Source organism: Drosophila arizonae, chromosome X (assembly GCF_054131065.1).
Source record: "Drosophila arizonae isolate 15081-1271.41 chromosome X, UAZ_ARI_1.0, whole genome shotgun sequence".
NCBI lineage: Eukaryota > Metazoa > Arthropoda > Insecta > Diptera > Drosophilidae > Drosophila > Drosophila arizonae.
Genome location: NC_142927.1, coordinates 2,907,743 through 2,921,584, shown reverse-complemented (window position 1 = coordinate 2,921,584; position 13,842 = coordinate 2,907,743). Strand labels below are relative to the sequence as shown.

General features: G+C 40.4%; 1 protein-coding gene across 15 annotated transcripts in view; it reads right to left on the bottom strand.

Moving 5' to 3' along the window:
- The window catches only part of Ca-alpha1T (Ca[2+]-channel protein alpha[[1]] subunit T), a 63,923-nt gene that overhangs the window by 19,828 nt on the left and 30,253 nt on the right, over positions 1-13,842 (bottom strand). For 6 of the 15 annotated variants that reach the window (XM_018016286.2, XM_089476029.1, XM_089476032.1 and 3 more), the window contains 6 exons: positions 12,886-13,127; positions 8,842-9,436; positions 7,837-7,860; positions 5,931-6,236; positions 4,884-5,866; positions 4,620-4,829 (listed from right to left, as the gene is read on the bottom strand). In XM_018016286.2, coding sequence (XP_017871775.2) covers positions 4,620-4,829; positions 4,884-5,866; positions 5,931-6,236; positions 7,837-7,860; positions 8,842-9,436; positions 12,886-13,127 — 2,360 coding nt within the window. Of the gene's footprint in view, positions 1-155; positions 271-4,619; positions 4,830-4,883; positions 5,867-5,930; positions 6,237-7,836; positions 7,861-8,841; positions 9,437-12,885; positions 13,128-13,842 lie in introns of all 15 variants that reach the window. The other 9 variants (XM_089476033.1, XM_089476034.1, XM_089476041.1 and 6 more) reach the window with 4 other exon arrangements.

The window sequence follows — 13,842 nt, the reverse complement described above, 5'->3', positions numbered from 1 at the left end:
TGGTAAACACATACATATATATATGTATATATATATTTATTTATATTATATTATATTCTTTGGTATAGCATGGTATATTTATTAAGAATTTATAAATATATATATATATATATATATGTTAAGTTAAAATTATGCTGATAGCAAATGGGGTCTACCTGAAACACTGTGACGAGCGCCCATAGCAGGCTGTCGAAATTCTTACGATCGCAAATCTTCTCTCCATTAATTTTCTCGCAGAATTTACATCCGAACAGATTCATGCCGAGTATACTAAATTGATGTATTTTTTTTTTTGTATTTTGTATTTTTTTTTTGTTGATATATATATGATATACATTTATATTTCGATAATATATATATATTTGGTAATATTCTTGTAAAGTATTTTTTTTTTATTAATTATTGTTATTATTAATGTTGTTAAATATTTTTGTGGGGTTTTTTGTAGTGTTTTTTTTTTTTTTTTTTAGATTTTAGTTTAAGTTTTTTTTTATTGTTAATATATTTTAGTTTTAAAAGTAAGTTTTAGTATTAAAATATTTAAGAGTAGAGCAATTGTGTGTGTGAGAGAAAGAGAAATAGAGAGAGAGAGAGAAAGAGATAGTTAAGAAAGAAAGAGAGAGAGAGATTGTGACTGTAAGTGAGCAGCAAGCGAGCTTTAATTGGAAAATCAAAATTAATTTCACTTTTCATAATCTGCAAATCCAAAAAATAACTTTTGAATTTCAGCTTTCACGCAGAAAGGCGAGCCTTCAAAGCTGACGAATCGGACAAACGGAACGAAAATAAAAGTTACTGGAAAATGGAGTGCTAGAAAATATTGTTGATTTATTCAAGTCGTATTATTAGTATTTTTCTAGTATTTCTTTTAATACCTTTTTTTTATTGTTCAAGAGAAGATAGAAGAGAGACAGAAAGAGAGAGAGAGAGAGAGGGATAGAGAGTGTATGTGTGGGGCATCTGAGTCATCAGGGGGACACATTCTAAGTTTTCTTTCATTGCAGAGTAGTTGTGATCTATGTCGTTGGTGTTATATGTGTCAGTATATGACTGTAGTATTTTTTTAAAGATATTTTTAAGATAGTTATTGTATTTTTTTTTTTTGTTCTAACTACGCAAACGTTTACGACTTTTAGTTCAAGAACAGAGCAACTAAGCTAACTAAACTTTGGTTTAGAATAAAAATGTAGTTGGTATATTTTTGTGGTATTTTTGCATATATCTGTATTTTTAGTATTTATTTGGTATTTTACGATTTAAAGTTAATAAAAATTAAGAGTTTTAAAAATGGAAATGTCAATAGTATATAATATATAGGAAAGAGAGCATGTAATAGTAGTACAAGTTATTGAGAACTGAGAGAGAGAGAGAGAGATATATATGAAGATATATGAAGTGTGTATACATATATAATTCATTTATATGTATACATACATATAGTTTGTATACTGCAAAACTACACAATAAGCGTACGACTCGATAGTTACTGTTTAACGTTTAGTATTATAAAAATACTATTACTTTTATTTGTGTTTTTAACTAATTGTTGTTGTTTCCAATTGTGTTGTATTAACAAAATAAAATGTGTTTGTAATTTTGAGCCTTGTGTTTGTTGGTTTGCTTGGTTTTTGTTCAAGTTCAGTGTTGGTAAATGCCAAAAAGCTAGGACACACATTTAGTTAAGCCTTGGAACTAACTAATTGTTGTATGTGTTGTTGCTGTTGTTGGTGTTTAACAGAGTTTCCTGGGTAGCGAGAAGCGAGTGAGAAGTTAACACAAATCGAAAAATAAAACAAGATAAGTAAATAGTCGAGCTTCTTGGAGAGCACGCAAAATGGAGAGGGTGGGTGACGAATAGACAGAGTAGCGAGAGTGGCAAGAGACTTGTGACAAGAAAACAATGAAAAGAGAGAGAGAGAGAGAAGAGGTAAATTGAAAAAGTAACGAGTGGACAGAGTGAGTGACTCAGATAGAGAGAGATAGAGAGTCTGCGAGCGAGCGAAAGAGAGAGAGAGAACTAGCCTTGTTGATGCTCACGAATCGTTGGCAAGTTGGTAATAAAACAGAGGGAGAGGGAAAGAAAGGGAGAGAGAGAGAGACAGACCAAATCACTCGCATACATTAACTTCGATCTGATTTTTCTCAGTGTATTATTTTGTTTTCTTTATATTTGGAATACAACGTGTGCGATGTGTGTGTAGGGCAACTAGCGCAGCAACTAGATATACAGAAAGAGTATGTATGTGTGTAAAAGAGACAGAAACAGAGCGTGAGTGAGAGAGTTTGAAAACAGAGACTGAAATTGTCGATCAATTTGGATTGGATTGTAAAACTCTAACTACAAATTGAGATAACGAGTACACGTAATTCAGACAGGGAGAGAGAGAGAGAGATAGAGAGCTAGAATAACTGCATGTGTATGTGTATATGTGAGAGATAGATAAAGAGATATATATAGAGAGAGAAAGGCTAACTCAATCGTTTACTCAAATGGTACGCATAAAAACGAGTATAGTTATAACCAGGGCTAAAAATTGAAATACGTTTGTTTCTATATTTGTTTTTTAGTTTTTTAAAAGGGTTTTTGTTACGGTTTTTGAGGGTGAGTGTTAAGAGTTCAATGATGCAGAAGTAACAGAGAGTGAAGATAGAGATATATAATGTGATGAAATAGAGAGAGAGAGAAGAGTAAAATGGCATATATTTTATAGAATGAACGGTAGAGAAATCACGAACAAGATGGAAAAAGAGCAAGAGAAAGATATATAATGTGGATGACAGAGAAAGAGAGAGAGAGAGAGAGAGAGAGAGAGAGAGAGAGACAGATCATATGTCAGTATGTGAGTGAGATGATTAGCGATAGGAACTGAGAGAGAGAGAGTGAGTGTGACCTTGATAGAGTCAGAGATAGCGCATATGCATATAGCTGAGCAAAAAGATGACGAAAAGAGCAAGAGAGCAAGAGAGCGATAGAGCGAGAAAACGGAAAGCTAGCTCGCATATGCATTTATGTGATTGTGCAGAGCGAGAGGCAGAGAGCGAGACAGATAGAGAAAGGATCTGAATTGATTTTGTTTGCGTCTGATGAGATAGAAATAGATTGTTAGAAAGCGAGAGAAAAAGAGAGAGAGTGAGAGAGAGAGAGCGAGAGAGCAGTAGACCATCTGCACAAGCATATAAGTGACTATATATACGACATATATACATATATATGCATATGTATGTATATTGACACATCTATGCTCTGCTAGGCAATCTCCTTTCCCTTTGAGTATGTGAACGATCTGTTCTATAGATGTTGTGAATGTCAAGTGTGTAAGTGTGTGTGTGTGTGTGTGTGTGTTAATAACTATTTCTCTTAGATCATTATTAGTTGTCGTTGTTGTTGTTGTTGTTGTAACTGAGGGGCTAATTAGAGGCTAGCATTGAGTAAGCAGATTAGTATTACGCAACTCTATGTCGTATAGAAGACCAGACGATTGCTAAACATCATCTTCGGTACATTATCGAAGCTCTAAGAGCCATGAACTAACGATAAAAAATTAGAGTAACACACTCAACTGTTTAGTGGGTCACTGATGCGGCGGGTCAGTGGTTTAGTGGTTTAGTGGGTCGTGTTTGGATTAATTGGATGCGCATCAGCATTACGATATACATTACTGTACATATCTATATATATGCAGGTATGTATGTATGTATGTGTGTATGTCTGTGTGTGACTTAAGTGGAAATTGAGCTCAGCTCAGCTCAGCTCGAACTCCATGAAATCGTTGGCAAAGAGAGGGACGTATCGATGGTAATTATCTGAAATTTCCGATCTGATTCTAGTAGTCTTCAAATTTAGATATGACTGAAGTTTCTTTTAATTTTATGCTTGGCTAAAGTATTTAAAGTTCTCTTCAGCTTTGGCTTCGATTTTCGTCTAATACTCGACTTAGACCATACTTGGTTCATAGCTATTTAACCTAGATCTCATATTGTTCACAATGGATTCCTATAATATTTTTGGCATATGTAGCATATACATAGCTGCATTTTGAAATTGTATTCGTCAATCTAATACCCGAAGGAATGCTACAACTTAAGATCTAATGGCTAAGAACTACTGCACTCTGGCTCAAAAGACTTTAAAGAACTCTAAACTAAGATATTGTACAATACTCGAGCTCTTGGCTTAACATTATCTTTTAACTCTTGAGAACTAATGGAAACCGCATTCGAAACAAGTTTAACTCAAATATTTTCTTGATATTTCCCAACTGATCTTACGAGAATAGATTAGAGCTTTTTAACTTGCTCACAATCTTGGTGATGAAATTAACAACTTATTCGTATACAATTATTTATTAGCCTTGAGTCCAACTCTGAGTTCTTTCAGTTTTCCTTCTCTTGCCAACATTTTTCAGGAGTTTTCTTGTTGTTTTCTCTTCCCTTTATATAGATATGATATCTTTCGCATTTTACAGTTTAGTTTCTGTTGTTGTTAGGTGTTTATGCGGTGTTAGACGTGTGCCACACAGACGCCTGCCCCATCGGCAATTGCTGTTAGTACACATGCAAATATTTGTGTGTGTGTGTGTTTGAGTGTGTCTGTGTGTGTTGGCTACAGTAGAACTCACCTGAATATGAATATAAAGAGTACGAGCAGTGAGAAAAAGACAGCAACATTGTCCATGGTGCGCAGCATGACAAACAGTTGACGCCGCAGATTGGGCATGAAGCGAACGAGCTTCAGGATGCGCAGCAGACGGAAGGTGCGAAGGACGGACAGACCTGAGCCGCCGCCGCCAGTGCCGTTGCCCGCAAACGTCTGGCATATCTCAATGGCGCTGAGGGCGAGAGGAGGTTAGCTGGGCGCACTGACAGCTATTGTGAATGCTCACCTGAGTATGACGATGATGCCGTCGAAGACATTGAAGCCGTTGGCTATGTAGCGAAAGGGTCCCTCGGCAATTACCTTGAGCAGCATCTCGACGGCAAAGATGCCGGAGAAGACAACGTTGCTCGTCTCAACAATGGCCGTCAGCTCCTCGGGCTGATTGTGGTACTCGATGCCCATCGAGAGCGTATTGATCAAAATGGCCAGGAGGATGCCCTGCTGGAAGTACTTGTGCTCGACCAGCCGCTTGATGTAGCGCCGGATCCAGCTGCAGACCCGCATCAGGCAGCGGTAGATGGCGATGAGCAGGCGCAGGGCTGGGGAGCGGGGATGCTGGCGCTCGTCGAGGGGCGACAGGGCGTTCTGGTACAGATCGTAGCAGCAGGCATAGTCCTCCATGTAGTTGCCGGTGGGGGCGTGGCTGCGCCCATGGTGACGCTGACCGCCGCCCGTGTTGCGGCTGTGATTGCTTTTGCTGTTGTTGTTGTTGTTGTTATGGTTGTTATTGTTGTTGTTGTTGTGGGGCAAATGCGGCCGCTCCTTGCGCCGATTCTCCATGGGCACAGCCGCCGAGACAGCAGCCAGCTCCAGGCTCAGGCCCGGTGCCGGCAAATCTGCACCCGAGTCGAGTATATCAGCGGCAGCAGCAACTGTTGCCGGTGCTGCTGTTGCTGCTGCTGTTGCTGTTGTTGCTGCTGTTGTTGCTGTTGGTGTTGCTGCAGTTGCAGCTGCTGCTGCTGCTGTTGTTGCTGCTGCTGTCAGACGCTTCTGCTGCTGCACCTTGTTCAGGGCCTCGACCGTGTGGGGATCGCAGCGCGCCAGCGACGAGTAGAACGATTCGAGCGTACTCTGACCCGTCGGCAGCGCCGCTGAAAATGCCACAGAGAACGCTAAGAGCTCTTGACAAGTCATCGCATCGTGTATACCCAGCTCAGAGCACTCGGCATACGGATTGGCGATGGTGCCGATGCTTTGCGGTAGATTCACCTGCCATCAATATTTAACAATGTGAGTCGATTGTCTGCTGCACGCGACGCCCCAAAACACTCACCTGCCAAATGCTGCCGTCACCTGCCTGAGTCATCTTCTCCATGGAGTGAATGTTGCCGCCGCTGTTGCTGCCAATGCTAGTTGTTGCTGTGGTTATTGCTGCTGCAGCTGTTGTTGTTGCCGCCGCTGCTGCTGCTGTTGCAGTGGTTGCTATAGCTGTTGTTGTTGTTGTGGCAGCAGCAGCTGCTGCTGGCTCGTTGCTTAACGCTGGCGGTGTGTGCAGCAGCACGTACTCATTGAACATCACCGAGGGACGGCGGCTGGCCGAGGTGGGCGGACTGAGAAAGCCCGAGGTGCATGGATGGCTCTATAGGCAGAGATAGAGAGAGAAAGCCAGACAGACAGAGATAGCGAGAGAGAGCGAGAGAGAGCCAGTGGGAAATCGGAGTGGGGAATATGGGTAAAATAATAAATATGCATTAGCTCTTGCAACATTGGTTGATAAACATTTCAATATAGTTTAAAACGTTCATTTAGAATTGCGACTTAAACGGTTTTTTTTTTATTTTTAGGAGTTGGCTATGTACAGTGGGCCCTGGGCAGGAAGCGCTAATGAAAACCACTAGAGACCAAGCAAACAAATAGCTAAGCTTTTAGTTGGGCATGCTCGCCTAGGAGATACCCGCCTAGGCTGCGGCTTTAAGCCTTCCACTATGCTTACTTTCATTCTTTCAATGGGATAATTTATACAGAATTGATTAGTCTATTGAAGGTTGGCTTTGTTATCGATAAATATCACACTTGTATCGTTAACTTAAAATTGATAAAGTTATCGATAAGTTACATATAAGAATATTAATCTATAGTTTCTAGCTTTAGCTTTAATTCATACTCATTCATTTTTGTGCATTTACCAATACTGGAAAAGCGTTTGCCAATACTGAAAAGTTATTTTTAAACACTTGTAAGCTGGTGCCTAACATCATTGATTGACTATATTTCAGTCAAGTATTCAATAAAATATTTCAATAAATATTCATTGTAAGCACATGAAAGTAAGCTTTGAAAGCTCTTCATTAATCTACTATTCTAAAGCAGAATGAAAGCTCATATGCGATATTCCAAAGCTCTTGAATGAATTGAAAAGCTCATTATATACCATAAGCGAAGCTTTAATTGAGTATTGTTTTTTACTTGTTCCGTGGAGCTTTTCAATGAACATAGAGCCGCTAAGCCTATTCTGTCAGCGCTAAAATAGAATTACAAAAATCTAATCCAGAGCTCTACAATGGAATAATTACATCTAATATTCATAAAGCACAAATCTATATCTATATCCCTCAAAATGCCATCACTTCTTTCATGTGCGAGGGAATCGCCGAAGCGGATGAATCTCAATTGCTATTTACATATGTAATGAAATGCAACAAATATTTGAATAATTAATTGGCATTTTAGCAATAGGTCTAATAGAACAATGGGTCAATGGGTCAATGGGTTACCGGGGGCGCTGGGGCTGTGGACGTAGGTTATTTTATATATTGCAGTCACATTTAATGGGTATCAATTGCCTTATCGCTTCGAGCTTTTATTATAACTTTTATTTAATTGCAGTCTCGTCAAAGATATTAGCTTTTTGCCCTTGCAGAAATAGGGAACTTTTATTGGAATATGCCCAATATTGTAGTAATAACAAATATCGTAATTATTGCGATTCGATCTTAATACAAAGTATATTTATTGCTAAATATATTACGATCACAAGGAAAAACATTCTGTCTTAATTGAATGTCATTAGCGAATCTAAACTCAGAACAAATCCATACGCTCTCGATATGTTCGACTCCATATTTCTGCTCGGGTTGCCTCGGTTAGCCGAAGCTCAAATTTATTTTTAGCTTGTTTGTTATATATACATGTTTTTAAAGAGGGTTCTTAAAATTTGTAGTTGTGATAGATTGCAATACCTTGCCTAAATTTCCCAACTGCAGCTACAAGTTGTGCAACGTTCGTGACAAATATGAAAGATCATTATTAGCGGTATTTCATAGTTAAGTTAGTGGATGGTCAAGAGTATTATTGGAATAGGTAATTGTTTCTTGGTTGTTAAGTCTGTTTGTGGATTTTTCGAGCGAAGTCTAGAGCTGCATTACATCGAATATCGTATGTGGTATATCGTACGTAGTATATCTCGTATAGCCTGAAGCTTGACGTTATGCTGTCATGCCTATGATATGTGTATCGAATATCGCATAACACCCAAGTAGCGTAAAACTCGTTCACGATATGACACACACGAATATCGTATGTGGTATATCATAAGTTGTATATCTCGTATATCCTTAACCTTGACGATATGCTTTGTCTGGGATGTCATGCCTATGATGTGTGTACCGAATATCGTATGACAGTTATGGTGCGTTACACGAATATAGTATTTGGTATATCGTGTGTTTGCTATGCTAAGTCTAAAATGTCATGTCTATGATACGTATATCGAATATCGTATAACAGCTAAGTAGCGTATAGCGTCGTTCACGATATGAGAAATTTCGATTTTATCGTAATTTTTTGCCTTTGCAGATTTTAAAATATATCCTTATATTGCATATAATGTGAATCCTGAATAGCGTAATTCGTAATTCCAGCCAATATATCGCATACGATATTTCGATGGTATACCGTACAATGTTGAGTTTAAACGCGAGTGTATTATTAATTGAGAGCTAGTATGTCGTACCGTATTCGGTATATCGTAAGTAACTTGTGCTTTATAGTATATTGTATATTGTTAGCTATAGTATATCATTTCGTACTTAGTAGTATCGTATATGGTCTTCGCGTGTAAATAACATTTAGACTTTATGTGGCCTACAATTTAGACATGTGCATATCGTATTTCTTTGGAGAGTATTTGGATGGGTATACTGTTTCTTTTTGTCTGCCTCTTCGCCTGTTCGGGCGATACTTACGATCAGTTGGTCCGAGTCCATGACCTGCTGTGGCAGCTTGAGCAGAATCGTCTTCTGCTCGCCGCCAGTTGCCTCTGGCTTCAGCTGCAGGCCGTGGCCATGGTGGGTGGTGGGTTTCTTCATCGAGGAGGTGCGCCGGGCCACGCCCGAGCCGCTGCCCTCGCCCAGCGACTGCTCCGTGTTGTCCGACGAGGAGAGTTGCGCCTGGGAGGCGGCACCGCCTGCCACCAACTGTTGCTGCTGGGCCATCGAGACGCTGGCGGTGCTGCCGTTGATGCCATTAATCAATGCCACAGTGGTGTGATTCTGGCTGTTGCTGCCAGCACCACCGGCAGCTCCGCTGGCACCACCAGCGCCGCCGTTGCCGCTGCCATTGTTGCTGCTGCTGTTGTTGTTGCTGCTATTGTTGTTATTGTTGTTGTTGTTGTTGGAATTGAGCGGCACCATAACGGTAATCATCTGATCCTGCATGCTGGACGGCTTGCGATTACTGTACTTGGGGCAGTTCGGGTGATGGCACTTGATGCGCGACGGCGAAAACGTGAGATTATCCGCATTGGGCAGCAGACCCTCGCGCCGCTGTTGCCTCTGATACCTGGATGAGGGCGACGATGAGGACGCAGCAGCAGAGGGTGGAAGGTGTTAAGGGCAAAAGGGCAAACGATTAGTGTATATAGTCGAAAGTAAATTCATGCATAACATACAAACATACACGCACACACACACAAACACATAGACACATACACATACACATACACATACACGGACGTGTGGCTCAGGTGAGAACGTGTGCGAGTTCTGTTTTGAGGTTTTGGTTTACGTGTGTGTGGCTCTCAGTGGCATCATTAGACATTGTCTAATTGTGTAGCAGTAAGTATGTGTGTGTGTGTGGGCGTGTGTGTGTGTGTGCTTACTAATTAGACAACAATTACATAATTCAATCAAATGAACAACGCAAATAAGCAAAAACAACGACAACCACAACAAACGAGCGTCGAACGAGACGAATGCAAATGAAAATTAAAATGTTTTATAGCGATTCGACTTAAGACGAGAGCAAGAGCGAGAACGAGAGAGAGAGTAGAGGGAGAGACAGGAAGAGAGAGAGAGAGAGAGAGAGAGACAGGTAGACAGAGGAACTCATGTGTTGTAAACGTGTACTAAAGAGCTAACGACTTAAAGCATTTCGCATAGCTGAAGTGCTTCTGGCCTCGAGCCAGCTGAGGCACTCGGGCATGACTTTCACTGAGTCAATCTTGTTTAACATTCAAAGCCGAATTGTTTTCAGACCTTGGGCAAACACTTGAGTAGCTGTTGGAAATTAATCAACTGTTTAACGAGTGCATTTTGTTTTCACAGCTTTCGCTACAATTTAATCGTAATAGTCATTGATTAGTCAAATTAAAGTCGAGTGTGCTGAAAGCACCTTAAAGCTTTAAAAAATCTGCTCGACTGGCAAAAGTTTGGCATACTTTATTATACAGAAAGCTTGTGACTTTAAATCTAAGGAATTTGAAAGTTTTTACACTTTTGGAAAAGCTCATTAAGCTGAAGATATTGCGAAAAGTTTTGCCCAAGCAGGTGAATCTTTTGAGCTTACAAATCAATTGAGAGGAGATCTCATGCAAACGTCATATGGTTATTTCTAAGAGCTATGCATGCTCGATGCATAGATGTTGTTTAGGCTATGTACGCTTAAATGTTAACAGTTTTAATTTGTGTTGCAAGTAATACTAGCTGACTATACTAGCGTAGTGTATGCTACTATAATTTTGTTGGCACGCTTTTCATTTGTAGTCACAGTCAGAATCAGAGTCGGAGTCAGAATCATTATCACAGTCACAGTCACAGTCACAGTCACAGTCACAGTCACAGTCACAGTTACAGTCACAGTCACAGTCAGAGTTAGAATAACAATCACTATCAGAGTCACTATCACAGTCACAGTCACTAACAGAGTCACAATCACAGTCACAGTCAGAGTTAGAATCACAGTCACTATCAGAGTCACAATCACAATCACAGTCACAATCACAATCACAGTCACAGTCACAGTCACAGTCACAGTCACAGTCACAGTCACAGTTACAGTCACAGTCACAGTCACAGTCAGAGTTAGAATCACAATCACTATCAGAGTCACAATCACAGTCACAGTCACTAACAGAGTCACAATCACAGTCACAGTCAGAGTTAGAATCACAGTCACTATCAGAGTCACAATCACAATCACAGTCACAATCACAATCACAGTCACAGTCACAGTCACAGTCACAGTCACAGTCACAGTCACAGTCAGAGTTACAATCACAGTCACTATCGGAGTCCCAATCACACTCACAGTCAGAGTTAGAATCACAGTCAATATCACAGTCAGAGTTACAATCACTATCACAATCACAGTCACAGTCACAGTCAGAGTTACAATCACTATCACAATCACAGTCACAGTCAGTACTGACTAAGGTGACTAACTCTATATGTTGTATTTGTTGTTCTCTTGTTATTCGAGACACAACAACAACATGTACAACATTTGGGGAACAACACACGCGACCAAATGCAAGTGCAAATAATTGAAAGCCAAAGCCCATAAAAAATGCAAAACCCAAAAAGTTGACAACTGTAAACGAGAAAACTAAAAAGCAGAAAAAAGAATACATATAAATAACAGAAAAAGAAACGAAGAGAACGTGCGCGGCAGGACGTGAGAAGCGGAACGCATGTTAAATGAATTTGTAATAAATCACAGACATATATATGTATATATTTGGATATATAAATATATATACATATATTTTAGCCAGAGCTGTGGAAGATCCGGGTCCGAGGCGCAAAGGAAAAACGAATTGAAACCGAAGTATCGCAAATAAAATGCAATAAAATCTAACGGCTTGTTGGGCTAAGGCAGGGGTCGGTCTGTCTCTCTGGGCGACGCTACTCTGCATGGGGTGAAAACTTCTGAGCTGAGAAAGTCAATTTGACATCAAATACAGTTAGCTGACATCAAATACAGTTAACTGAAAGTCTTAACTCCATTTGGGAACTTTCTCATGGAAGATACTTGGAAATGTCAAGTTTTTGGTCAATTGAAAAAATGAAACTTGACTTGACGTTTGGCGAGGACAAGTTTATCGAATATTTGTTCAAGGGATATGCTATTTTCTATAACTTATTTGGTAAAGTTTATCTATCAGTTACAGAAATGTCTGAGCAGGTGAAAGCATGATGGAGCTGAGTTAATATTAGGTTGGTTTGAGACATGGTTAGAATGGATTAGGACGGGCTTTGGTTTAGGAGGGCTAGAACATATTCAGGAGCTTAGGCAATGCAAGCATGGAATGGGTCAGAAGAAGCTAGGATAGATTATGGACTAGGACATGTTGATATAAGAGGATTAAGTTAGGATGGAGCTGGGACAGCGTTGAGTTAGGTTAGGTTGGAGTTAGGATAGGCTAGGCTAGGTCTGGTAGAGTTAGGTTAGGTTAGTTTAGCTATCGTAAGCCTGCGAATAACTTATTTTGAGCGGAAGCAGAATGAACCAAAAACGATAAAACATGATTAAGCGAATGCGGCATAAAAGACAACTTGAGCGTAAGCTTGCTAAAGCCTTAATAATACAGTTCGATAATATCAAAGAGCATGTTCTATAAGAAGCCACGAAATTAACATTGGAACTCTCGTTTCCGGCAGCCTAATCAAGCCGTTAAGATAGTGGGATTTGTGAAAATCTCAAGACTCTGGCAAAGAGGGGCAAATTGTGAGCTCTGAGATAAGAGCCGAGTCAATCGAGGTGGAGATTAGCGCGAGGATTAGTCCTTCACTGTGGGTGTGGTGCGGAACTGTGAGAACTGTGCGTATGCCTGACGGGGAGCCTGACCTGTTGCAGTCGTTGTCAAGCTAAGCAATTGTTAAGTTGATGATAAATATTTAATGGCATTTAGTATACAATGAGACGGCGAGAGAAACGAGAACAGTGTGAAAGGTAAACAGGTGAACGCAAAACGTAATTGAATCAAACCAAAAAACGGACAAGCAGCATACTTATATAATCTGTACTTCTTTAACATTCGTCTCTTGAAGCGTCGCCACAGATGGGCTATGTATTTGACTATCTCGGCATAGCACGTGGCCGGCTCCGAGTTGTTGGTGCTGCTCGCCAGCGTCGACGTGGACGTGTAGCGGGCGCGCTCCTGCCGCATGCGCTCCATCTCGCGCTTCTTCGTCTCCGAGAACTGGGTGGCAATGACGACCAGGCACAGGTTGATCATGAAGAACGAGCCAATCTGCAAATGAGTGGAGAAAACCAAATATTTGTTAGAGTTCAAAGCAAATCAAATTTCGCAACTTTTCACATTTCCATGCCGCAAGCGACAAAACTAGTTTGCGCCACAAATTGAGGCAGCGTCGATAGCGACGGCTGCAACAGGCAGCAGCCGCAGCAGAGGCGGCAGGGGGTGCAGAGGCAGCCGGTCGACAGGAGGCGCTACGAGTTGTGGAACTTTTGATTTGTTGTTCGTTCAATGACTGCAAATTAGTTGAGCTGCCAATTTAGCTCACTGCCCGAGCTCCACTTTCTCGCTCTCTCTCTCTCTCTGTGTGTGTGTGTGTGCTGCTCTCTCGCTTTCTATGGATAGCCATCCATTAGCTTGCTGTTGCATTTTAATAGCTTTCTGGCAAAACAAATTTGCCAACTTTAAATTGAAAACATATTTTTCTACAACAATAGCAGCAACAAAGAAAAAGTCAACAAGTAGCCAGACTAGCGAATACCCTGTAGAATTGCTCGGAAATTTGAATAAGGACGGAATTTGTTACGACTCTTTGATTGATTGTCTAAGTGATTGAATGTTACTCACTGAGTACTGACTGATTGATTGACTAGCCTAATGACTGATTGTTTTATTGTGGCGTGTCTGATTGACTGACTGATTGATTGATTGCTTGTCTTACGAATCGCTGATGCGGTGGATCATTTGTTTGATTGACTGAGTGATTGAT